This window comes from Microcebus murinus, chromosome 10 (genome assembly GCF_040939455.1).
Source record: "Microcebus murinus isolate Inina chromosome 10, M.murinus_Inina_mat1.0, whole genome shotgun sequence".
In the NCBI taxonomy this organism is placed as follows: domain Eukaryota; kingdom Metazoa; phylum Chordata; class Mammalia; order Primates; family Cheirogaleidae; genus Microcebus; species Microcebus murinus.
Window position 1 is genome coordinate 94,824,249 of NC_134113.1, and position 27,063 is coordinate 94,851,311.

At 49.3% G+C, this 27,063-nt stretch overlaps 1 protein-coding gene across 1 annotated transcript; it reads right to left on the reverse strand.

Moving 5' to 3' along the window:
- Positions 1-544: 544 nt before the first annotated feature.
- Positions 545-25,871, reverse strand: CD4 (CD4 molecule). Its single transcript, XM_012760698.3, has 10 exons — positions 25,627-25,871; positions 18,746-18,861; positions 18,467-18,637; positions 5,557-5,712; positions 4,890-5,123; positions 3,551-3,886; positions 2,024-2,224; positions 1,376-1,488; positions 997-1,064; positions 545-631 (listed from the first exon to the last, which is right to left on the reverse strand). The coding sequence occupies exons 1-10, from the start codon at positions 25,815-25,817 to the stop codon at positions 601-603; spliced, it is 1,617 nt and encodes a 538-aa protein (XP_012616152.2). The 5' UTR covers positions 25,818-25,871; the 3' UTR covers positions 545-600.
- Positions 25,872-27,063: the final 1,192 nt, after the last annotated feature.

Consider the following 27,063-nt stretch of genomic DNA (forward strand, 5'->3'; position numbering starts at 1 on the left):
TGACAAGTGTGTGGCTGTGTGCTCGGGGTGTGTCGGGAGCCCCGTTTGTGCAACGTCAGGACGTGAGGCTGTGGCCCTGCCAAGTCAGGCTGAGGAGCAGGCAGCATGGGGCTGGCAGTCAGGAGGCGCTTTGGATCCCCACCCTTCCCTGACTGGCTGTGTGATCCTGGGCAAGCTCCGGGCCTCTTCGCTCACAGTGTTCTCTCCTGTAAAGTGACAGTCCTGTGCTCCATGCTTGCAGACACCCAGCCCTGCCCTCCGTGCCAGGCGGGGCTGGCCCTGTGCACTGCTCTGGGATCCGAGTGGGCAGTGGGGGAGAGGGTCAAAGAGAAATAATCAGAGAAGGGCTAGGGCTTGAACGAAAAGGAAATGGGAAAGGAATCGCATGATTAAGGCTCAGGAGCAAGATTCAGCCAGTGAGGTCCGGGCCTCAGCCAGGGTTGGGAACAGAGTGGAGAAACAATGGGGAATTGTAGAGGGGGAGCAGGAGGCCAGAGGCCTGGGATCTGCTACATTCATCTGGTCCGCAGGCCCTGAGCCCAAAACGTGGGGCAGACAGCCTGGGAGGCTGCAAGTGGGCAACCCCTCTGGCCTCGGACCTCAAATGAGGTTATGTGTCTTCTGGAACCGGCTGGGGGAACAAAATATAAGGGGATCAAGTCCACCCACTGCAACCCCTGTGTGTTCCAGGACCTCTGTGGGTTTTCTCTGCCAGTGCAGTGCCAGCCTCTGGGCCACAGCTGCAGTGCCCTCCAAGAGACCTCTACCTGCTGCCCCTTCCCCTCTGTTCCTTGGCCATCTCCTTCCACCCCTCTCCTCTGCACCTGCCCCTTTAGCCCCATCCCCTCACCTCCTCCCTCCCTCCATCCCTCCTCCCTCCTCCTCCTCCCCCTCTCTCTTGTCAACTCCTTCCCCTTCTCCTCCCCTTTCCTCCCCTCAGTCTCCCACCCTTCCCTCCCTTTCTCTCCCTTCTACCCCCTCTACCCAGATCCTTACTGGGGACACTGGCAGGTCTTCTTCTCACTGAGGAGTCTCCTGATCTGAGACTTCCGCTGTGCCTGGCGCTGTCCAGGGACAAGGAGGGGAGTCATGAGGGTCCCAGGCCTCCAGAAGGGAGGTGCCTCTTGGAGGGGGGAGTAGGGGCAGCTGGGAGAGGAGGAGTAGTCACTGTGGCTGAGGCCATCTGTCCTGGAATGAACTCTCTGCTCCTTCCTGTCTCTCCGTGTGGGGTCTGGATAGGGCAGCAGGGCACTCGGGGTGGGCAGAGGGAGCTGGACCAGAAGCAGCCCCACATACAGGATACCCCGGTACAGGACTCAGGTGCTTGAGGGCCCTGGGGACTTCGGGGGGAGGGTTCCTGGCCAGGCTCACTCACCCTTCGGAGCCTGACACAGTAGAAGATGCCAAGCACGATGGAAAGCAGGCCTGCGGAGCCACCCAGCACAATCGGGAGCATTGGCTGCACCTGAGGGAACCGTTGGGGCGAAACTGCAAGAGAGAGAGGGGTGCTTGGCGCACTGCCCTCCACCGGGGCCACAGAGCCCACTGCAGCAGCCTGACCCCAGGCCCGGGAAGTGGGGCATGGTACAGGCAGAGCTGGGGAAGGGATTTTGTGTTTTAGAGACTCTAGGGCACGCTGGAAAGCTAGAAGCAGTGGTCCACATTCCAGACCCTGGGCCCTGTGTGAGTGCGTATGTGCACGTGTGTGTGTGTGTGTGTGTGTGTGTGTATGAGACTCGGTTCAAAGGGGAGCCAGGGACGGGCCCTTGGTCAGCTGGGCACTGTTCCTTGGCTGTAGACCTTATGGAGGTGGGAACTTGCAGGACTGCAAATGGGAGGCTAGAGCCCAGAACCATGCCCAACTCACCTTTTCACCTCTGCGCCTCCCCGCCACCATGCCCATAGCCCCTCCCTCTCAGAGGAGTTGGGAGGCTGGGACCCTGGGTGGTCTCTGCCAACCACACGAAGGCGAAGGCGCCACAGCGAGAGGCTTGGGGTTAGGCCATGGAACCTGGATCCTTACCCTCCTGCTTGGATTCCAGCAGGACCTGGTCCGCGTCACTCAGTAGACACTGCCACATCCCTTCCTCAGGGTCCAGCACCCACACGGCCTTCTCCTGCTTTGAGACCTTTGCCTCCTTGTTCTCCTGCTTCAAGCTCAGAACCAGCTTAGGGGAAGTGGGTCCCAGCACCTCACAGGTCAAATTGTTCTGGAGCTGAGTCACTGCAGAGGAACGAGAGGCTGAGACTGGGAGCCTGGGCCCCCGGGTCCCCAGCACCCTCAAGCTCTCCATCAAAACAATATGCTAGGCCCAGCGGTGGCTCACGCCTGTAATCCTAACACTTTGGGAAGCTGAGGCAAGAGGATCAATGATGGCCGGAGTTCGACACCAGCCTGAGCAAGAGTAAGACCCTGTCTCTACAAAAATAGAAAAATGAGCCAGGCATGGTGGTGCCAACCTGTAGTCCTAGGTATTCGGGAGGCTTGAGCCCAGGAGTTTGAGGTTGCAGTGAAATACGATGACACCACTGCACTGTAGCCTGGGTGACAGAGTGAGACTCTGTCATAAGGAAAAGAAAATGATACTTTACATGGATGGCCTTCTTTTAGCCTCTCAGGGCACGCTTTCATGCAATCATAAGAGTGAAAACACAGCTTTTGGTGTCCAGTGGTCTTGGATTTAACTCCCAGCTCTACTGCTTACTAGCTGTGAGTCCCTGGGCAAGTTCCTTAATGACCCGTGCCCTGGACAATAATTAAATGCACGAACATATGTAAAGTGTTTGAATGGGGCCTGGTGTGTACTAAGCATCGGGTGTTAGCCATTATTATTTGTGGGGTTGTTATGATGATAAGGAGCTAAGGAATCGTAGAACTCAGCAGAGTTCGCCATTATCATCATTACTAGCAAGCAAAGAGCAGATTTTGTTATTTTTATTAGACAGGTGAGAAAGCAGGCCTGCGGTGGGTAGGGGCTTTGCCAGGACCACAGAATGTTGGGCACAGGCAGAACTAGAACCCTGGTTCTTAGCCTAGGTGCTTTGGGGAGTCTCGGTGGAGCAGCCCCAGACTGTCTTATGGATGAGTCAGTTCAAAACCAGCGCCAAGGCCGGGCGCGGTGGCTCACGCCTGTAATTCTAGCTCTCTGGGAGGCCAAGGCAGGCGGATTGCTCAAGGTCAGGAGTTCAAAACCAGCCTGAGCAAGAGTGAGACCCCGTCTCTACTATAAATAGAAAGAAACTAATTGGCCAACTGATATATATATATAAAAAAAAAAAAAATTAGCCGGGCATGGTGGCACATGCCTGTAGTCCCAGCTACTCGGGAGGCTGAGACAGAAGGATCGCTCGAGCCCAGGAGTTTGAGGTTGCTGTGAGCTAGGCTGACGCCACGGCACTCACTCTAGCCTGGGCAACAAAGCGAGACTCTGTCTCAAAAAAAAAAAAAAAAACAGCGCCAAACCCAGATGGCCCTCAGTCACTTCAACCCTGCAGCCAGGGCCTCTCCACCTCCTTCCCCTGCTCTCCCCTCCTCAGCCTAGCCCCTCACCTCTCATCACCACGAGCTTCACTTCCTGGTGCAGCTGTCCCTTGGCAAGAACCAGGGTCAGGTATCCAGAACCAGCATACTGGGGCAGGGCCTGGGACAGGGTGATCTGGAGCGGGAGCATCTTGGGCATCTGGAGCTTGGGGTCCTGGGTCACCCTTTGCACAGTCACCTCCTTGTTCTTCAAGGAGAAGGTAACCCAGGACTTAGGGGAGGAAGCCCTCTCCGCCTGCCACCTCAGCTCGCCATCCAGGTTTTCCTCTTCGAAGGTGAGTGGGAAGGAGAACTCCACCTGCTCCCCCTCTTTCTTGTAGATGGTGCTGGGGGCCTTCTGGAATGCTGGAGGTGGGAAGAGAGAGACCCTGGTGAGAAGGAGTTAAGAAGATGAGGGTGTACAGGGGCGTAGGGTTGTGGCAGGGGCAGCAAGGAGATGGAAGGGGGACCAGGTACGTCCAAACTTAGTCCTAGCTTGTCACTTCAGGTACTTAAACTCCTTCTACCTCTCCAGTCTTCCCTCCGTCTCTCCACCAAGCATATTCCCAGGCAGCCCACCTCCCTCCTCCAGAAACCTTCACAGAACAGCCCAGCCACAGGGCGGGGGCGGGGTTGGGGGACCCCCCCTCCTCAAGGTCCAGGAGCCACTTGGCCTCCACCCTCAGAGGCGTCATTTCTCACCCTTGACAAAATAAGAGCCAGCACTGCAACAGGGCTTTCTGTGCACCAGGCACTGCCCTAAGGGTGTTACACACGTCAGTTGGCACCCACAGGGTAGGCCATCCTCATCTTACAGATGCAGAAACCAAGCACAGAGAGGTTCAGTAAGTTGCCCAAGGCCACGTGGTTGTGGCAGAGCCAGGATTTTGTAGTTCATGCACCAAACTAGCACCTAGGCACCGGAGGACAGGATCTGGGGTGGGACCTTGGTCTCCCCGCAGTGCCTCATGCAGGGCTATAGAGGTACAGTGTAGAATTTCCTCAGATCTGCCTTGCTGGCGTTCGTGTCCCTGAGTAAGTGGATTTGCCAACTTGGCGAGGTGGGAAGCTGAGATAGCAAAGAAAACAGACACCCTTGCCACTCCTCCTTGGGGGCCTCCCCCAGGGGTCTCTAGGGCCTCACATATCTCTCCTTACCCTCCCCAACCCTCCCTGTGGCCATGTCCCCCATGCCGAGGACAAGGGGCCCAGTGTATCCCTCGGGGCAGACCTCAGCTCTGGGGGTCTGGATCCAGCCTCCCCGTCCCCCAGTCCCCCAGCACCAGACCCGGAGCAGAGCAGTGGGAGGGAAGAGGGGCTGTCAGCCCTGAGGCAGGGAGGAGGCTGCGGACGGAGGGGCCCCTCTTACCCAGCACTGAGATGTGTATTTTGAATGCCAGTGTCTGCCGGTCCTGGGAGACGGTGCATGTCCACGTGCCGCTGTCCTGGAGCCCCAGCTGGGGCAATGAGAGGAGACTGACCCCATTTATGTTTTTATTCCCTGGACTCTTACAGTGCACTGAGGGGCTGCTACCACGGGGACTCTCCAAGGTCAGCGTCAGGCTCTGCCCATGCAGCACGCGGGTGCCCGAGTTGGCCGTCACTGTGGAGGGAACAGGCCACCTGTGTCACACACACACCATTCCCACAGAGAAGGGAAAGGACAGGAAACCAGGAGTGTCTCTGCTATCCCCTGAACCAACATTGCCTTTCCTGCCAGCTCCCAGCTGCCCACCCAGCCAAGGCAGGGCCTCCCTGGCTCCTTCTCCCCTCCGTCCCTTTTCTCCTCTCCCCCATTCCTCCCGTCCCTGGTCCCTCTTATCTCTTCTTCCTTCCTCTGTTCCTTCTCTCTCTCTAGGCCTCTTCCTCCCTCCCCTGCCTGACCCAAGGCCCAAGGAGGGTTTGAGGGAACTGGTGGCCACTCAATCCCTCTCTGGGCTGGTGAAGTGTCACCAGCTCAGGCTGGTTTGGGGGCAGGGTGGGAGGAGGGGCGGAACGGGGCTGGAGGCATGCTCATTCTGGAAGGCCCCACTCACGTCCAAACACCAGCAGTTCCACCTCCTTCTTGTCCTCCACTTCACAGATGTAAGTCCCTGAGTCTTTCATCTCCAGATTCTTGATGACCAGGGGAAAGGATCCTTGGTCCCACAGGTTTTTTTTTGATTCCACACGATTTTTCATCATGGAGGGACCTGGGAGTAGAAGCCGTTTGGGGAAGGTGGAGGTACCCAGGAGATAAGGCCCCCATGGCAGGAGCATATGCTCAACTCTTCTGACCTGAGCTGCTAATTTCCTGCAGAATCTGCCCTGTCCTGGTCAGAGTGCCCCAGGCTGGCAAGGAGATCCCACCGTAGCCATTTACCTGTCTGGGACAATATCTCTCTGATCCAAAATAAAATAATATCCTCACTTGGAGAGCACCAACTCGCACATGCTGAACACTTTACATGCACCGTCTCGAGTTATCTCCACAGTGATTCCGAGGAATAGGCACTGTGTTGCTTATGTTACCAAGAAGGAAGCTGAGACTTGAGGACATTAAGTAATTGTCTAAACTTTTACACGTTGTTGGTAGGAGTGGAAACCAGTACAAGTTCTTCAGGGGTCAATTTGTAATATCTATCAGAATTACAAATGCACATACAAAGCTAAATGTCCACCAAAAAGGGTAGGTTAAATAAATTATGGTTCACTCATTCAGTAGATTGCCCTACAGCCATAAGAATAAGAAAGATCTTTTTTTTTTTTTATTAGACAGAGTCTTACTCTGTTGCCCGGGCTAGAGTGCCGTGGCGTCAGCCTAGCTCACAGCACCCTCAAACTCCTGGGCTCAAGCAATCCTTCTGCCTCAGCCTCCTGAGTAGCTGGGACTACAGGCATGTGCCACCATGCCCGGCTAATTTTTTCTGTATATTTTTAGTTGGCCAATTAATTTGTTTCTAGTTTTAGTAGAGACTGGGTCTCTCTCTTGCTCAGGCTGATTTCGAACTCCTGACCTTGAGCAATCCTCCTGCCTCAGCCTCCCAGAGTGCTAGGATTACAGGCGTGAGCCACCGTGTCCGGCCAAGAAAGCTCTTTATATACTGATATAGAACAGTATCTAAAAACATCACTAACCGAAGAAAGCAAGATATTAAACTATCTACTATTTGTTTAAAAAGGGAGAGAAAAAATATATGCCTTCTATATTTAAAAAATGTTTCTAGAAGTAAACATAAGAAAATGGTAACCTTGGCTGCCTCTGAGGAGAGGAAGTGAATACACAGGAAGCAGGTGCAGGAGGAAGACTTTTCACTATGTGTCTTTTCTCCTTTTTGAATTTTGACTCCACTAAGTGGAGACCTAGGGTTAAAACCTAGGCCTGTTGGCTACACTGTGTAATGCTATCTCTGGCAAGTTCCTCTGGCATGGATGGATATGTGGCCTACTCTGCTCTCTTCTTTTAGTATCTAACAACCATCCCCACAAGGAAGTTCTTCCCTTCAGAGAGCATTTTCTGGGTGCAGTGGCAGCTCCAGAATCCCTGTGGAGGAGGGCTCTAGGGGCTGAGCTCACAAACACAGAGGCTTGTTTTTTTTTTTTTTTTTACTTAGAATGTGTATTTGGAGGGATGAGGCAAAGGTGGCCACAGGTGGCCTATGCCTTCCTGAGGACTCCTAGGCCCCTCTGGGCGCCCCACCCTGGTGCAGGAGACTGGGTGCCGCCTGGCCACGCTCTCCCTTCCCTCCTCTTCCAGAGCGCAGAGCCCTGTCCCCACCGCAGGCTGCCCCTGTCCCCCTTGCGCAGCCTGGGCGCACTCCTGCTCTGGTTTACCCCCACCCACCCTGCACACGCCAAATCTCCCCCTTTATTAGTCCCTTAAGTAGTACCTACCCTGCTTGCTGTTTCCTAGATCTCTGCACTGGTTTAGCTCCCCAGTTTTTTTGAAATCCCGCTGCGTATTTTTTCAGAATTCCTTTACCGAGCTTCTTGAAAGAGCAGCCTACTCTGGCTTTGCCTCTTTTTCCGCCTCCTCTGATTCCATCCTCCATGTCTAAGTACCATTATTGTTTCTTCACCTTGGACTCTTGCTCTGACATCTAGATGGAGGCATGTTGCCCCAGACTGTGACTAGGTCTTTCCCCGTTTCCGCAAACATCTAAATCCCTCTGCATGCCCCAGTTCTGCCCAGCTCCCAATGGCCACACTCAGGCCTATGCACACCCTGCCTGCTTCGCCCCAAACACAATTGGTTCAAATGCATCGCCTCCTCCTGAAATAACTCTGTCTGCTTGCTTCTCTTTCTTTTAGGAACAAACCACAGTGCGCGTGTCTGTGCCGTCTCATCCTTTGGGAAAGCGATGGCAAGACAGTGTGAAAGGTCTAAGCATGTGGGTGAGTCTAGGACAAATTCAGGGTGACCAGTATTGAACAAAGCCTTAAAAGAAATGATAGGCCACAGACGAGAGGAGAGGGAGGCGGCAGGGGCCTTCTGGGAAGGGGAGAAAGCGCCAGGAGGGCAGCTCAGGCAAGCTGCGGGACCGCGGGCAGGGGGAGCTTTCTGGGTGGGCAGCTGTGCGCAGTGTTGCTGAGAGGGCAAGTGTCCGGCAGAGGCTTCTAGGTGTAGTCCAGTGGGCGAGGGAGGGGTGTGCAGAGCATTGCTTTGCGGAAGTCAGCGCTGCAGCAGCAGGAAGAGAAAGCCAAGCAGGAGACCCTGGTAGCACAGAGGATCACCAGGAAGCTCACTGTAATCCCGGTGGGGGCATGTGGGCCTGGGCCTGTGAAGGTGGCTTTCCCATGGGAACAGAGAAGAGGACGAAACCAAAACACTTTCAAAGAAAGGAACGGGCACAGTTGGTGAGTGATGGGAAGCCAGGGACCGAAGTAGAGAAAAAAAAAAATCTGACTCTGTGGTTCAGAAATTGGGGCCACAAGGAGAGTGACGCTGCCATTGTCAGAGCCAGGAAGTTGGAAGGGGAGCTGTTCTAGAAGCTGTTCTAGAAGAGCAGGTCCTTAGAAACAGAACAAAAGCATCCACACAAAAGACTTAAGAATTTTTAGAAAGTAGCACATTGTTTTAATCTCTCAGGTGATCAAAGACATGCAAATTAGAACAATGATATGTTTTTCAACTATAAAATTAGCAAAAAGAAAGTTTTAAATAATGCTACCCAGTGTTGGCAAGGTGAGCTCACGAGAGAGGCACACAGTGACATTACCTAGAGTTGGCACGGACAGGCAGAGTCTTCGGGGCAGCAGTCTTGCTATATGTACCAACTACTTCTGAAAGGTCATATTCTTAATTTCATTTCTAGAACTTTATCCTTAAAACAATAATTTAAAAATGTACACCAATATTTACATACAGAAATAACAGTGTTGTTAGTAGGGCACAGTGCTAGACAACAGATAATGGCTGTTAGAGGACATTAATTTGATGCAATATTAGGTCAGCACCAAAAATGATATTTATAAATAATATTTAATGAAATGGAAAATACTAGTAATATATATTTTAAAAGTTGTTTTAAGATAATCTTTACTTTTTAGGTTAGTCATTGGAACTACAAAAATTACACAGACTCAACACTTTCCTCTTCCTTTGCTCACCCTTCTAATACTACTATATATATTTTAATTTAGAGAAAGGATGTTCCTCAGTCACCCAGGCTGGAGTGCAGTGGTGTGATCACAGCTCACTGCAACCTCCAACTCCTGGGCTCAAGCGATCCTCCTGCCTCAGCCTCCCAGGTAGCTGGGGCTACAGGCATGCGTCACCACACCTGGCTAATTTTTCTCTTAGAAAATTTTTATTTAATTTATTTATTTATTTTTATTTTTTTGTAGCGATGGGGTCTCGCTATGTTGCCCCAGCTGGTCTCAAACACCTGGCCTCAAGCGATCCACCCACCTCAGCCTCCCAAAGTGCTGGGCTTATAGGCATGGGCTGCTGGATCCAGCTACTATAAACAGTTTGATGTGTCTCCCTTGATGCTTTTTCTTTGCTCATGCAAACATGTACTTACACATATCAAATTTTTAAATTTAAATGGGATTATGTTACATATATAGCTTACTCTTTTCACTTAAAAAAAATCCTTGACATCATTCTAAGCATATATATGTGGAGCTTCTTCATTCTTTTTGCTTGGTTGGTTTGTTTTGAAATTATGACAATTGACCTTTTTTGGGGTGGTTTTCTTTCTTTCTTTTTTTTTTTTTTTTTGAGACAGAGCTTTGTTGCCCAGGCTAGAGTGAGTGCCGTGGTGTCAGCCTAGCTCACAGCAACCTCAAACTCCTGGGCTCAAGTGATCCTCCTGCCTCAGCCTCCCAGGTAGCTGGGGCTACAGGCATGCGCCACCATGCCTGGCTAATTTTTTCTATATATATTAGTTGACCAATTAATTTCTTTCTATTTATAGTGGAGACGGGGGTCTCACTCTTGCTCAGGCTGGTTTTGAACTCCTGACCTGGAGCAATCTGCCCACCTCGGCCTCCCAGAGTGCTAGGATTACAGGCGTGAGCCACTGCGCCTAGCCGGTTTTCTTTTTTTTTAAGAGACTATGTCTCAGTACATTGCCCAGGCTGGTCTCGAACCCCTGGCTGAAGCCATCCTCCCACCCTAGCCTCACAGTAGCGGGGACTACAGGCATGCACCTGATTTTTTAAGTTAAACTTTCTATCTTGATATAATTTGAGATTTGCATGTAATTGTAAGAAATAATACTGAGAGCTCCTATGCACCTTTACCCAGTATACCCCAGTGGTAACATCTTGCAAAATTATAGCACAATATTACAACCAGGATATTGACATTGACACAGTCAGGATACAGAACATTTCCAGCACCGTAATTATTAATATATTGCCCTTTTATGACCATACTCTCTTCCCTTCTGGACCCTCTCCCCCTTAACTCCTGGCAAAATTTGTCATTTCAGGAATGTTACATAAATGGATTAATACAATATGTTACCTTTTGAGATTGCTTTTTTGCACTCAGCACAATTCTCTGGAGATTCATCCAGGTTGTTGTGTGTACTTGATTTTTTTTTATTTATTTATTTTTTATTTTTCACTGTAAGGAAGGCTTTATTCAGGACCACTCCAATAGGTATAGGGACCGCTGCAATGGCTTGTGGTGAGATTGGGCTCAACTCAGCCTACAACATGAGCAAGCAGGAATTTATAGCCAAGGAGCAGGGTGGGGGTCAGTGGAAGGAAGATCAGTAAGAGGAAACATTACTGAGGGGGATTCTGGTTAAACTGACCTAATAGGATTCTTGCTGAAGACAGGCAGCGTGACCAGACACCACCTGGGGGATGGTGGAGGATGAGGAACCTGATCAGATGTCGAGGATGGTCAGATGTCGAGGATGGGGGTTCTTACTAAACTGACTTAGCAGGGTGCTTTGCTAAAACTGGATTTTACAAGGAAGTACACAGATGGGCCTAGCAGAAGATCCAGAAGCCTGACTAAGGTTTGATCAAGCAAAGACTTTAGTTCAGGTGGTTAACTCCAAAGCAGAAATAGTGGGAGAGGTGATTTTGCAGTCAAGCCCATGCAAGAGCCTCGCAGTAAGGGAGCCTGGTGAGAGCAGAGGGAACAGAAGTGGCTCAGACCTGCTGAAGGGAGCGCCGGGGAGGAGCAGGCATCTGGATTAGTCATCACGTGACAATTTGGCATCAGCTGTACTTAGGTCCAGACCTGGCTCTCCCATCCACTAAATGGTCTCAGACAAATGACTCCACCTCTCTGAACATCCGCTTCTTCTCATGTTTGTTCCTTTTTCAGAGGGTTATAAAAGGCCTTGGCTAGCCATGCCTGCTACACAGTCACACAGCCTGATCCCGCTGAGCCTTCGAGTGGCACTAGCAAGGTTAGGGTTAGTTATGACTATTGGGAATTTATTGACTGAAACCACTATAACATTAATGTCGCTGAGGCAGCAAATTGTGAGGATTAAAAATGTGAGCTTGGCCAGGCACGGTGGCTCACGCCTGTAATCCTAGCACTCTGGAAGGCCGAGGCAGGAGGATTGCTTGAGGTCAGGAGTTCGAGACCAGCCTGAGCAAGAGTGGGACCCCCTCTCTATTAAAAATAGAAAAAAATTAGCCGGGCATGATGACACGTGTCTGTAGTCCCAGCTACTTGGGAGGCTGAGGCAGGAGGATCACTTGAGCCCAGGAGTTTGAGGTTGCAGTGAACTATGATAATGCCACACTGCACACTTGCACTCTGGCCTGGCGACAGAGTCAGACTGTCACAAAAAAAGTGTGAGCTACAGGCCAGGCGTGGTGGCTTATGCCTGTAATCATAGCACTTTGAGAGGCCTAGACAGGAGGATTGCTTAAGGCCAGGGGTTCAAGAGCAGCCTGAGCAAGAAGAAGACCCCATCTCTGCAAAAAAAGGAAAAAAAAGAAAAATTAGCCAGGTGTAGTGGTGCACGCCTATAGTCCCACTCGAGAACCTGAGGCAGAAGGATCACTTGCACCCAGGAGTTTGAGGTTACAGTGAGCTATGACGATTCCACTGCACTCTAGTCCAGAAGACAAAGTGAGACTCTGTCTCAAAAAAAAAAGTGTGCGCTATTATACAAAGCCAGCCTTCCTAGGATCGAATCTGGAATTTGACACCTACCAGCTGTGTGATTTGGGGCAAGGAACCCTACCTCTCTGGGTCCTGGTGTCCTTGTGGGCATGAAAATAACATCTACCTGCATCAGTCGGAATAGGCCAGGTTACACCATGGTAACAAGGGAGCTCTAGTCCTTAGTGGGCCAACACCTCAAAATTTCTTTCTTTTTTTTTTTTTTTTTCTTTTTGAGACAGAGTCTCACTCTGTTGCCCAGGCTAGAGTGAGTGCCGTGGCGTCAGCCTAGCTCACAGCAACCTCAAACTCCTGGGCTCAAGCAATCCTGCTGCCTCAGCCTCCCGAGTAGCTGGGACTACAGGCACACACCACTATGCCCAGCTAATTCTTTTCTATTTTTAGTTGGCTGGCTAATTTCTTTCTATTTATAGTAGAGATGGGGTCTTGCTCTTGCTAAAGCTGGTCTCAAACTCCTGAGGTCAAGCAATCCTCCTGCCTCGGCCTCCCAAAGTGCTGGGATTACAGGCATGAGCCACCGCACCCAGCCCATTTTCTTGATTTTCACATGGTAGTATCATAGTTCAAATCTTCCCTCATTGATAGACATTAGGTTGAATTCTATTTTTGATATTATAAACAATTCTTTTCTTTCTTTCTTTTTTTTTTTTTTGAGACAGAGTCTCACTTTCTTGCCCAGGCTAGAGTCAGTGCCATAGTGTCAGCCTAGCTCATAGCAACCTTAAACTCCTGGGCTCAAGCAATCCTTCTGCCTCAGCATCCCGAGTAGCTGGGACTACAGGCATGCGCCACCATGCCCGGCTTATTTTTTCCATATATTTTAGTTGGCCAATTAATTTCTTTCTATTTATAGTAGCGATGGGGTCTCACTCTTGCTCAGGCTGGTTTTGAACTCCTGACCTGGAGCAATCCGCCTGCCTAAGCCTCCCAGAGTGCTAGGATTATAGGCATGAGCCACCGAGCTGGGCCAATTCTTATTTTTTATCAACTCCTTAGTCAACTTGCAAAGCAATTCTTAAGACAATGTCCTTACACAGATACTATTAAGTATTCACAATTTTATTTCTGTGAAATATATTTTCCAGAATAACTATTAATAGGTCAAGGGTTTTTTAATTTTGTATTTATTAAATATTACCAGATTACTTTAAAAAATTATTCTAATAATTGATAGTTCCATTATAATGTAATGGGGAAGTAGGATAAAAGGTATTTACAGTATGACATCATTTATGTAATAATATATATTATATTTTCCACACTGAACAAGTTTGGAAGGAAATAAATCAAAATGTTAGCAGAGATCTCTGAACAATGGAAGTATGCATGCATTTTATTTTGTTCCTTATTTGTTTCTGCATTTACCAAATATCTGTAATGACCATGTAATACTTTTTTTTTTTGAGGCAGGGTCTTGCTCTGTTGCTGGAGCTGGAGTGCAGTAGCATGATCACAGCTCACTGTAACCTCAAACTCCTAGGCTCAAGTGATCCTCCTGCCTCAGCCTCCCAAGTAGCTGGGACTACAGGTGCATGCCACCATGCCCAACTAATTTTTCTGTAGAGCCGGGTCTTGCTCTTGCTCAGGCCAGTCTTGAACTCCTGATCTCCAGAAATCCTCCTGCTTTGGCCTCCCAAAGTGCTAGGATTAAGGCGTGAGCCATTGTGCCCAGACTAATACCTTTTAAATCATGAGAAAAAACAGTAACATCAATACAATTTTTATAAAGGAAGTAATTTGTTGGGAAGTGTAGATTAATATACAGCCAAATCTTATTATAGAAGATGCCATTTCAGCAAAGTTTATGTAACAAAAAGATATCTAAATATCAAGTTAGAAGTCCTAGCCAGAGCCATTAGGCAAGAGAAAGAAATAAAGGGCACCCAAATTGGAAAGGAGGAAGTCAAATTGTCTCTGTTTGCAGATGACATGATTTTTTTTAAAGCCACACCTTCCAAACCTAATGAGATGATCTTATGTGTAGAAAAGCCTAAAGATTCTACAAAAAACCCTTAGAACTGATAAACAAATTCAGTAAAGTTGCAAGATACAAAATTAATATACAAAAATCAGTAGTATTTCTATACATGAGCAATGAAGTAGCTAAAAAAAAAAAATCAAGAAGGCAGTTGCTTTATAACAACTACAAAAAATCCCCACTTAGGAATAAATTTAACCAAGAAAGTGAATGAAAACTACAAAACACTGATGAAAGAAATTGTAGAGTATATAAACAAATGGAAAGACATCCCATGTTCATGGATCAGAAGAATTAATATTGTTAAAATGACAATACTACCCAAAGCAATCTGTAAATTCAATAAAATCCTTACCAAATACCAATGGCATTCTTCACAGAAATAGAAAATAAAATCCTAAAATGTGTATGGAGCCACAAAAGACCCCAAATTTCTAAAGTGATCCTGAGTAAAAAGATCACACTGCCAGATCTCAAAATATACAATAAAGTTATAGTAACCAAAACAGCATTGTACTGATATAAAAAACAGACACACAGACCAACAGAACAGAATGGAGAATCCAGAAATTAATCCAAATATCTACAGGTGATTTTTGACAAAGGTGCCAAAAACACTCACTGGGGGAAGGACAGTTTCTCCAATAAATGGAGCTGTAAACACTGAATATCTACATGCAGAAGAATCAAACTAGACCTCCAGCTCTCAAGCTATACAATAATGAACTCAAAATGGATCAAAGACCTAAATGTGGCCGGGCTCGGTGGCTCACGCCTGGAATCCTAGCACTCTGGGAGGCCGAGGTGGGAGGATCACTCAAGGTCAGGAGTTCGAGACCAGCTTGAGCAAGAGCGAGACCCTGTCTCTACTAAAAAAATAGAAAGAAATTTGCCAGACAACTAAAATTTGTACAGAAAAAAATTAGGTAGGTATGGTGGCGCATGCCTGTACTCCGAGCTATTTGGGAGGCTAAGGCAGGTGGATTGCTTGAGCCTAGGAGTTTGAGGTTGTTATGAGCTAGGTTGATGCCACAGCACTCTAGCCTAGGTAACAGAGCAAGACTGTGTCTCAAAAAACAAACAAACAAACAAACAAAAAACCTAAATGTAAGACTTTCAACAATAAAACTACTAGAAGAAAATATAGGGGAAATGCTTCAGGACATTGGTTTGGGTATGAATAAAAGCTCATCTGGGTGCAGTAGTTCACACCTGTAATACCAGTTATTTGAAAGGCTAGGGCAGGAGGATTGCTTGAGGCCAGGAATTCAAGACCAGCCTGGGGAACATAATGAGATCCCATCTGTAATTAAAAATTTTAATTAGCTGGGAATCGTGGTGCAGATGTGTAGTCCCAGCTGCTCTGGGGGTAAAGGTGGGAGGATCACCTGACCCCAGGAGTTCGAGGTTATAGGGAGCTATGATCACACCACTGCAATCTAGCTTGGGTGACAGAGGGAGACCCTATTTCCATGAAAAAAAATAAGGAAAAGGAAAAAACAACCTCCAGAATTACAGAAAATATTTCCAAACTACTCATCTGACAGGGGATTAATATCCAGAATATACAAGAAACTGAAATATCTCAACAGCAAGAAAACAATCCAATTGAAAAATGGAGAAATGATCTGAACAGACATTTTTCAAGACATAAAAATTGTCAACAAATATATGAAAAAATGTTCAACATCACTAATCATCAGGGAAATGCACATCAAAATCACAGTGAGGTATCATATCATCCCAGTTAGGATGGCTATTATCAAAAAGACACAAAAATAACAAATGCTGGTGAGAACGTGGAGAAAAGGGAAATCCTATACACTAGTGGGAATGCAAACTAATACAACCATTCTGGAGAACAGTATGGAGATCCCTCAAGAACTACAGCCGGGTGCGGTTGCTCACGCTTGTAATCCTAGCATTCTGGGAGGCCGAGGCAGGCGGATTGCTCAAGGTCAGGAGTTCGAAACCAGCCTGAGCAAGAGCGAGACCCCATCTCTACTATAAATAGAAATAAATTAATTGGCCAACTAACATATATATAGAAAAAATTAGCCGGGCTTGGGGGCACATGCCTGTAGTCCCAGCTACCCGGGAGGCTGAGGCAGCAGGATTGTCTGAGCCCAGGAGTTTGAGGTTGCTGTGAGCGAGGCTGATGCCACGGCACTCACTCTAGCCTGGGCAACAGAGTGAGACTCCGTCTCAAAAAAAAACCAAAAAAAAACTAACAGTTGAACCCACTGATTAATCTTAATAGTACAAAAAGAGTGACAGGGCTTACATGACTGCTGATCTGATAAAATTGGAAGTAAACAACATTACCTTTGGCCAAAGAAATGCTCTTAAGAGAAAACAAAATAAAACAAAACACCACCTTCGAAATGTTCCGACAAAAAAACTGAATGTAAGCCTAAGTCTCTATATCTAACCATCAATCTATAGGAGATTCAAAGGACAGTGGAATTTGTTCAATGACAACATGGGAATGCAGCCAGCTCCTAATCAGAACATGCAAAACAACAGGACAATCACCTGGTTTCTTCCACCAATCAACTATAAGAGGAATAAAAAAGGAGAGTAAAAAAATAAATTCAAGGAGATTTAAGTGACATATCAACCAAATACAATGCATGACTTTTCATTTGGATACTGATTCAAATAATCCAAATGTAAAAATAATATTATGAGACAACTGGGGAAATTTGAATACTGACTGGATGGTTATTATATTAAAGGAATTATTTTTAACTTTTTTTTTTATTAGAGACAGGGTGTCACTCTGTTACCCAGACTGGAGTGCAGAGACCTGATGACAGCTCACTGCAGCCTCAAACCCCTGGGCTCAGGTGGTCATTCCCACCTCAGCCTCTCCACTACCTAGGACGACAGGCACATGCCACCACACCTCTGCCTTTTTTTAAATTTTAAGGGGTGATAATGATACTGTAGATATGTTTTATAAGGCAGTCATTACATTTTAGAGATACATATTGAAGTATTTATAGATTAAATGATACAACGTCTGGTATTTGCTACAAAATAATATGGTGCTGGGAGGTGGGGTTTGGGGATGTAGATGAAAAAAAAGGCCACAAATTGATAATTGTCGAAGTTGGGTGGGATGCATGGGGGTTCATAATTACATAATTACTTTACTCGTACACATGTTAGAATTTTTCATAATTAAAAGAATATGTTGGCAAAATATGTTGTCTGGGTGTGGTGGCTCATGCCTGTAAACCTAGCACTCTGGGAGTACTGCTTGAGCTCAGGAGTTCGAGACCAGCCTGATCAAGAGGGAGACCCCATCTCTACTAAAAATAAAAACATTAGCCAGGCATGGTGGCAAAAGCCTGTAGTCCCCAGCTTCTGAGGAGGCTAAGGCAGGAGGATCATTTGCAACCTGGAGTTGGAGGCTGCAGTGCCCTATGTTTGCACCTGTGAGTAGCTGCTGCACCCCAGCCTGGGCAACACAGCAAGATCTCCTCTTTAAAAAAAAACTTTAAAAAAAAGCTAGAAAAGGCCGGGCGCTGTGGCTCACGCCTGTAATCCTAGCTCTTGGGAGGCCGAGGCGGGCGGATTGCTCAAGGTCAGGAGTTCAAAACCAGCCTGAGCAAGAGCGAGACCCCGTCTCTACTATAAATAGAAAGAAATTAATTGGCCAACTGATATATATATATAAAAAAAATTAGCCGGGCATGGTGGCGCATGCCTGTAGTCCCAGCTACTCGGGAGGCTGAGGCAGAAGGATCACTCAAGCCCAGGAGTCTGAGGTTGCTGTGAGCTAGGCTGACGCCACGGCACTCACTCTAGCCTGGGCAACAAAGCGAGACTCTGTCTCAAAAAAAAAAAAAAAAAAAAAAAAAAAAAAAAAAAAGCTAGAAAAAATATCATTCTATTGCTTTTAATGGATTGCCTACATGGGTCTGTAATAATAATATCTGAGTAATCATGGATTTTTATGTGATAGTTATTTTCCTAAAACTCATTAAGGCCAGGCGGGTGGCTCCCGCCTGTAATCCTAGCACTCTGGGAGGTCAAGGTGGGAGGATCGCTGGAGCCCAGGAGTTTGAGGTTGCTGTGAGCTAGGCTGACGCCACAGCACTGTAGCCCGGGCAACAGAGCAAGATTTGGTCTCCCCTCAGTATTAATTACTTAATTAAAACTCATTAAAATAACTCATGACTATTAAAGTATTAAAATTAATATACCATCAAAAGCCATTCCCTGGGCCATCAGCAAGAGTGTCACTGGGTTTCTTCTGTAAACCCAAGCCCTTTGGGATCTCAGAATGTACTAGAAGTAGGTCTCTGGCACCAGGGTTGTTTGATGCATAGTGTGTTTTCCTCCCTGGATGGGAGCCAGGCAACCCTACCTGTAGTCTCGAAGGAGCTGGAGCCCTGTTTTCCCAGAATCCTGGTCTGATTTGAGTGCTTCCAGGCGAAGGGTATGGCCTTCTTCTGCGAAGCTTTACAAGGCAGCTCCACGGTGTCTCCTTTTCTGCCCAGCACCACTTCCTTTCCCTGAGTGGCTACCGGGAGCAGCGCTGGGTGGACAAGAAGGGAGTCAGGCCTCAACGCTGCCACTGTCCACCCCCACCTTTGCATTTCCCTCCCATGCCATCTGCACTGCCACCCCAGGTCTGAGAACTTACCCAGCTGCAGCACCAGGAGCAGGTGCCTAAAAGAGATCCCCCGGTTCATTGTGGCCTTGTTGAAGTAGGCAGGGGCCTGGGCCATCAGGGACCCCAGCCTGCAGAAGTGGCAGGGCCTGAGGGAGATACTGATCGTGAGTCAGCAGGCATTACTGGGCCCAGGGCATGCGGGGACAATGTCCCCTCAGGACACTTACAGCCAGTCCAGTGAACTGGACTTGCATACCACTAACCAGACACTCTGCGGGACATGCCACGAAGTGCCATCCCCAGGCAAGGGGTGGGCTCTTTGCCAGGTGAGATCACAAGAGGATTCACGGAAAAGGTGGCAGCAAATTGGTGGGGACTGAAACCATGGAGCCAGGCTAGGACGTGAAGCCGCTTGAATGCCGCGCTAAGATGCTGGGACTTGATCCGGGGTACTAGGAGCCAGTAGAGGAGTTTTTGCAGGGACGATGCCTAGATCTGCAAAGTGGATCCCTTCCATGCTGTATGGAGGGCGAACTGGAGGAGGTGAAGCACCAGAGGCAGGACTGCAACAATCTCAGTGAGAAAAGATGAGGCCCGAGCTGAGGTAGTGGCTGCAGAGATGTGGGCAAAGAGTCGAAGGACAGTGGACAGTCCTGAAGTGAATCTCCCAGGACCTGGGCCTGGTGCAAGCCTCAGGGAGAGAGGGATCAGGGAGAGAAAGAGCAGAAGGTCATTTCCCTGCCCGATATCCAGCCAACCGTCTGAGGCCTCTGAGCAGACCAAGCAGAAAATGCTGTTCCGGAGTTTGCAGCAAGGCGTGGTTTCTGCGGGCTTGGAAGACAGTCAAGGCTGGGGATGGGGAGGGGAGTGCAGACAGGCTCTGAATGGAGCCAGAGGAACAGGCAGCCATGCTGGAGGAGTGACTCTCAGTGTGGTCCCGGGTCAGGCAGCAGCATTAGCTAGGAGCTTGTGAGGAATGCACATTCTCAGCCCTGCTCTAGACCTGCTGAATCAGGGTTCGTCTGGTCGTCTGTGTTTTCACAAGCCTCCAGGTGAGTGATCATACTCAAGTTTAAAAACCCGAGTTAGTAACCCTAGCACTCTTGAGCTCAGGAGTTTAAGACCAGAGTGAGCAAGAGCGAGACCCTGTCTCTACTAAATATAGAAAAATTTAAAAAAAAAATTCCACAGAAAAAAAGAAAAAGAAAAATTAGCTGGGCGTGGTGGTGCATACCTGTAGTCCCAGCTACTCGGGAGGCTGAGGCAGAAGGATCGCTTGAGCCCAGGAGTTTGAGGTTGCTGTGAGCTAGGCTGGCGCCACAGCACTCTAGCCCAGGTGACAGAAGGAGACTCGGTCTCAAAACAAACAAACCAGAGTTAGACGGAAAGGAAAGCATTGCCATCCTCTGGTGTGCAAAACTGGTGGGGATGTGCAGGGCAGGTGGGGAGTAGAGAGGGCTCCAGGAGGGAGGTTGGGGACCTGGGGTGGGAAAGGCCCTTGGGGCCTGTTAATCCTGACAGGCAGAATGGAGTGCTGTCATGGAGGTGACTAGGAGCCACTGCTGACCTTTGAGCAGAGATATGACATGTCTATGTAGAGTTTTGGAAGCTTGACGTGGTAACTGGGGGCCAGTGACATGGGACTAGGGTAGCATCTGAAGGGAGGCCACCCAGAAAGCACCTCAAAGGCAGGCAGGAGGCCAGGGCAGTGGCTCACATCTGTAATACTAGCACTTTGGGAGCCAAAGTAGGATGATCACTTGAGGCCAGGAGTTCAAGACCAACCTGAGCAACATAATGAGACCTCATCTCTACAATAAAATAGAAAATTTAGCTGAGCGTGGTGACTCATGCCTATATAGGCCCAGCTACTCATGAGGCTGAGTCTGGTGAATCACTTGAGCCCCAGGAGCTCAAGGCTGCAGTGAACTAGGGTGATGCCACTGCACTCTAGCACAGGTGACAGAGCAAGACCCTGTCTCAAAAAAAAAAAAAAAAAAAAAAGAAGGCAGGTGCATGGCTCAATTGTCTTTGAAGTCCAGGCCCAGGCCATTCGAGGGCCTCAGAGAGATGACTGGGGAAGGCTCAGCAAGCACCTGGTCCTAGGCTGGTGAAGCGAGATCTGCCACCAGACTTCTGATTCTCTCTCCCAAGCCAGGTCTTTCTTTCCCCTAGTGGCACCTTTGCCGTCTGGGCAGTGGCCTGCCCACTCTGAACTCCCACTGCACCCTCTTCCTGGGCATGCCCTGCCCTCTCCATGATGTGCGATGACTTGAGTTCCCATGTCTCTCCCACCAGCTCAAGCCCCTTAAGGACGGAGATGATGGTCCAGGCAGCTGTAGGCCTGACCCCAGCTGGAGCACAGAGAAATGACTCGTGTTCGCTTAACTAAAGCCAAGTTGACTTGAATCACTGATTTCCTCTTTCTGTGCTCAACATACTAATTCCGTTTCTAAAATGGCTCATTTGAGTGTGTGTGCACACACGACCCTGGCCTGGAAGAAGCCAAGTCACCCTAATCCATGCTGCTCATGTTCGCAGGGCGGGTCAGCCACCCTGCTCCCTGCCGCCCACCAAGGGCTGACCTCTACAGACTGCACCGTCCAGGCTCCCTTGGCCTCTAGCACCAGTTGGGGCTGATCAGTGGGAAGAGCCCCCCGGAGTTGAGACGGGAGGGTCGGGGAGAGAGGCTGGGTTATTTCCCTGCTGTCTCCCTCCGCTGGGCATATTTTCTGTCCATAGCTGTGTGTCTTAGGTTCCAAAAACACCATTTTTGCCTTTTCAGGACTCTTCCTGCTGCTAATAGTATCTGTACCTCAACATGTTGGCTGGATCCCTTTCTGTAAATAACCCCCCTTCTACAGTCTCTTGAACCATCTCAAGTGGATTCTGTTTCCTGTCGGTCACTAATACACAACCAGCGGCAGGATTGTAGCACTCACAGACATGCTGGGGGCTTGGTCCTCCTGCTGAGGTTTGGGAGAAGAGAAAAAAAAAGCCCCTCCAATTATTCCATCTGCTTGGAAGAGGGATTACCCACAGCCTAACATGTGGTAGGTGCTTGAGACAGATAGACAGACAAATAGATTTTTTTTTTTTTTTGAGACAGGGTCTGTCACCGAGGCTGAGTGTAGTGGCATCATCATAGCTCACTATAGCCTCAGCTCCTGGGCTCAAGGCATCCTCCTGCCTCAGCCCACCGAGTAGCTGGGACTACAGGAGTGAGCACCTGGCAGTCTTTCTATTTTTTGTAGAGACAGGGTCTTACTATGTTGCCCAGGCTGGACTCAAACTCCTATCCTCAAGTGATCTTCTTGCCTTGGCCTCCCAAAGTGCTAGGATTATATGTGTGAGCCACTGTGCCTGGCTGATAGATTTTGTTTAAACAGGCAAGTAGGAACATAAGAGGTCAGGAAGGGGGTTTCCCGGAAAGGAAGGAGGGAGACCAGTCCTAGTCACAGAGGACTGTTTACAAGTTAGCCTGGGCCACGGGAAGCTCTCAGGAGAAGGCTGGTGAGAAGAGTGGGGCGGGGCAGCCTTCCACTTCCACTCAAAGTGACCCCACTGCCTGCCGGCCCAGACTGACTGAACTGGACGAGCAGTGAAGGCAGGACAGTCTCCATACAGGATGACCCTTCTCTGGGATATCCTGATTCAGCTCACCGTGGTGAGAAGCCTGCAGAGGCTAGGGACATCTTGACACTTCCCCACACGGTGGCCGCGCTGACTCCCCGCACTCAGGTCCTGTAGTCAGTGCAGAGAGCCACTTTCCTGCCTGCAGCTCCCTGCACTTGGCCCATCTCGCCTCAGGGCGTAGCTTAGGGGAGGAGGCTGTGGGTTTCCAGCTGCTGCTTTCTTTGGTGCTTTGGGCTTCCGCTGCCACCCCGGAGGGCTGGCCTTTGGTTCCCACATCCTCAGCGTCCCCAGAGGTGCCCTGCCCCAGTACAGTACCATCCTGTATACCATCACCCCAAGGGACTGAGAGTCAGGAGGGCTGGCTGGTCCCTTGAGGAGATCCTGGCCCCTTTTTTCTCTCCCTCCCTCTGCCCCCACCCTCTGCTTGTTTCTCTGCTCAGATCAGTGCCTTTCTGTATCTGCGCTTCCCACCGTGTGCTCTGGCCTCCAGCTGCTGCGTCTGTGTCTCTCTTCCTCATTGCCTCACGCACCAGGAAGCCGTGCTGCCTCTCCCGGGCCTCGAACACCTGTGCCTCTTCTCCTTTTTCACCCTTCCCCGCTGCAGCCGCCACTGAGCTCTCCTCTGGCCTGCACACAGGCATCCTGGCCTCTGGCGGCCACGCAGGCTTGGGGCAAGCTTTGATGTGAAGGGAGCCCGCAGGGCTGGCCTGCAGCTGGGGGAAAATGTAAGGGAGACGCAGCAGGGTGGGAGGGACACTGTGGACAGATTCCCCAAGAAGGCACAGAGGCCTCCAGGGAGGAGGGGAGGGACAGACCTGGAGCGGCTCCTTAAAACAACAGCTACACGAGAGCACACTCCACAATCAAACACAAAGTGCAGGGTGGCACAAAAAAGAGGAAAAGAAACGCAGAAATTCTGGGAGGCCAGACAGATGCGCAGAGCGATAGGCCCAAAGAGAGACAAAGAGGGACGAGGAAGAGACGAGAGCAAACCGGCACTGCGCAGCACATGTTCTCTCAAAGCCCTTGAGGTTCCTGCCGCTCTCACCCTGGCCCCCAGGGATGGAACAGGAGCGAGGCTGGGGAGAGGGGAGGGCACAGCCCCACCACAGCGACAGTCTGTGGTCCCACAGGCACTTTTATCTTCTCCCCATAGCCTCCAAGCAGCCCACTCAAGCGAGCTGCGGGATGTGCACCCCAGCACGCCCGTCTGCTGCTGACTGGCTTCCTTCGAACTTCCTAGAGACCATGACCCCTCTAAGAACCCTTGTGGTTCGGTGGCTGCAACCTCCACCTCCTCTCCTTTGCCTCAGACGCCCACATGGGGGTGGCTGTGCCTTCCGTCCCTCCCTCCTTCCCCCAAAGATGCAGAACGGAGCTCAACTTTGGAGTCTTGTGAACACCGACCCCCACCCTTTACACCCTCCCAGCACCCAGGTATCTGACCCCTGCCCTCATCAAAGTTATTTCATTCCACATTTATTGGGTGTCGACAGTGTTCAAGGCCCTTGGCCTACCCAACTCCCCTCAGCGCCACCCCGATATTATGGTCAGGGCCTCAGGCTGCTTCAAGACTGCCTGGAACCAGTTGGTGGGGGAATTTTTACTTAGAGGTAGACCTCTTCTATACAAGTGCCCTCACATTGGAAGGGAAAACCATCTCCTGAGTGTCGCCAACACTCCTCAGCGGCCGCTCATCTGCTGTTGAGGGCGGCCATTTTGTATCAGCCTACAGAATCTGACACAGCACAAGAAATTATCTCTCAAGACGTGAAGTAGCAGCCATCGCCCCCATCGGGTCCTACTCTCAGCCTTGCACCCCCAAAAATTGGCCCCACAGGAGCAGGACATTCCGGAATAGCTATCACACTCAGAGTGAAACCTTTGAATTCTCAAGAATGGAGCCTGTCTATTTTGAGGGATCAGACAGTACCCCAGGAGACCTGTCCCCCAGAATAAGTCTATGCAGGGAAAGCGGAGGACACTGGGGGACAGCATGGCTTCAAGGCCACAAGGTCTTCAGAGTTGGGAAAGGACTGAGCATGTGGAGACAGGAGGCTGGCACTGTATGGGGCCTCCCATCGGAGGGACGTTGAGTCCTACGTCTCCCCACACTCCGCCAAGCCCCACAGGGTCTGCAAATCCTCTTCTAACTCGCCTGGCCTTCTGAGACACCTGAAATCAATTCTCTTAGAATCAGTTTCTCTAATGACATATTTACCTAAAAATGTGTATCTGTCACTTTTACAGCATTTCATTGGTAAGAGCTCAGTGTCAACACTTTCTGAGAATCTTAGCTCTCCCTCTTTATTCATCATTTTAAAGATAACTAGAGTAGAAGTGCCTTTGGACATATTGTTCAAAAATCCTAAAAAAGCACAAAAGAAGACAAAAATTTAAAAATACACATAAATGCAAAAGATAGTTAAAAGAAGCTGCATAGATCAAGTGGCTTATGAAATGCTTGTAGGTATGATGCTTGCAATTTTTGCAATTTTGCAAATTTGCAAATGGTTGCAATTTTTGGTGATTGCATTATGAGGAAAATTGATTTTGAGAAATTTGTCTCTAGATGGATCCTACTCTTTTGCTTTTTCTCACTTTTACCTTCTTTCCTCTTTTCATTTTTTAATGGATCTCCTCCCACCTTAATATTTATTTATTCTTGTCCCTCCCTCCCCAGCCTTCTCCTGAGAGCAGACAGGGTTGGGCCTCTGTCTCACTTTTTCTTATTTTTCCCCCTTTCACCTTCTTTTTTTTTTTCTTCCTTTTTCCCCCTTCCCTTCCCCCTTTCACCATTTCCCCTCAAAATAAAAATAAAAAAATTAAAAATATATATTTATTCTTTCTGATGTGTTCCCTCCCTTCCTTCCCTCTTTTTCTCCTCTTTTCCCCCCTTCCAGTCCTCTGTCTTCCACCGCCCCATGACAAGCTGCGTCCCTCTGCCTTTCTCAGCCTGGGGGCCCTCTCCAGTCCCTGTCCCTTTCCGGTCTTGCAATTCAGGTCCAAACTCCTCGGAGGAGCGCCTGCTGTCCCAGGCACCTAGCTGTGCATGGTGGGGAAGCAGAGAGGAGCATGGTGTTGTCCCTGGCCTCTGGAAGCTCACAGCTCCAGCAGGAGATTACTGTTTATGACCGGTTCCAAGAGAAATGCAACAGAAGGCAGCCAGAGCTGTGGGCAGAGAACTGAGAGTCCAGCACATTCCCGCGCATCTGCCACGTTCCCTCCCCTTCCCGGCTCCTGGAAAGGAACGAAGCCGAGTCTGACTGTCTTACCTCCTGTCTGTCTTCCACTCTGCTTCTCCCACAGATGTGCCTATGTGAGGCCTTGGGACTCTGCAACCAGGAGCCCACTGGGGAGAGGGCTTTACGACTTCTGCAGAGAGGTGCTTAAATGAAGAGAGACAGGAAGCCCGAAGGGAGGCTCCTCCACACCCCAGGCCTGGGCCTGCCCCCAGCGTCACCATGTGGGGCTGGGGTCCCCACCCCCCTGGCTCTCAGGAAAGATGTCAAAGTGAAAATGCCAAAGTTAAGGGAAAAAGTGAAGTAGAACCAGTGACTGCCACTGTTGGGTGGCAGGAAAAAGGAAAGACTGCACCAGTGGTGCCGCCAGATCTGGCTGGGCTGCAGGGAAAGGAGTGGGAGGCAGGTGGGGACGTGAGAGCAGCTGTGGTAAGCTCCCAAACGGCACTGTGCTCCGGGGCTCTGAGGGCATTTGTTCCGTGGGTGCCTCCAGGGCCCCCAGGGCCTAGGAGGACACCTGAGGCACGCGAGGCATCATGAACCAGACTCTGTTCCTCTAGAACCCGGGCCCTGGCCAAGCCTCAGCTGTTTTCTCTAGCCTGTATCTCGCATGAGCTCCAGATGTAGATAACCGTCTGCTCATTGGACATCTCCACTTGGAAGTTCACCAGACATGGCAAACTCAACACGTCCCCGACTGACTTACCATCTTCATATGATGACCCTCCAAAACTACTCTACAGGTTCCCCACTCGGTGAGGACTTCACCATCCACCAAGTTGCCCAAGACAAGTAAACTAGGTGTAACCTTTGACCCCCCCTGCACCCAACCACTCCCATGTATTCATTTACCAATTCCTGTGGATGTTACCTCTGAATGGCGCCCGGACCTATCGAGGTCACTGCACTGCTGCTACCATTCCAATCCAAGATCCCGACATCATCCTTTGCCTGGACTACGGCTCCTGCCTCCTTGTTGGTCCCCTCTCCATCTGCCTTCCTCTGGGCCGTCCTCCACACCGCAGCTGGGTGATCATTTAAAGAGGCACATGTGAGCTTGCCATTCCCCAGTCTGAAAAGAGTAGCTAGTTCAGCCCCCAACGCCAACAATTAACACAAGTGCTTCTATTTGAGACAATCATTGCACTTCATTTGCAGCCGAAGTGCTGTGTGCTGCTTCTCGTTTCATGACACGCTGTACTCAAATTTGAGATTTAATAAAATTAATGTTTACTGCTTCATCAAGGGCATTCTTAAGTGAAACTGGCATTAATTCTTTTCTTTTTTTTTTTTTTACTGCAAATACCTGGCAGTGAAGAATGCAAAGACTATAGTGTATTTTGGCGCCACTGCCTTCATTTATGCTCAGGCAGCAGTTTTACCCAGATGGCTCCTGCAACATTATTGCAATGTCAACATAGTTACAAAGGCAAAAAACACCCTGTTGTTTTATGAAAATAGCTTGACCTT

Bases quoted from the DNA above. Each gene is read 5' to 3' on its own strand.
- CD4 (XM_012760698.3), bottom strand. From the start codon at position 25,817: ATGGTGACGCTGGGGGCAGGCCCAGGCCTGGGGTGTGGAGGAGCCTCC. The intron at 5,713-18,466 runs GTAGGGTTGCCT...TTCTACTCCCAG, and splicing joins CAGCTCCTTCGAGACTACAG to GTCCCTCCATGATGAAAAAT. The intron at 1,489-2,023 runs GTAAGGATCCAG...TCTCTCTTGCAG, and splicing joins GCTGGAATCCAAGCAGGAGG to TTTCGCCCCAACGGTTCCCT.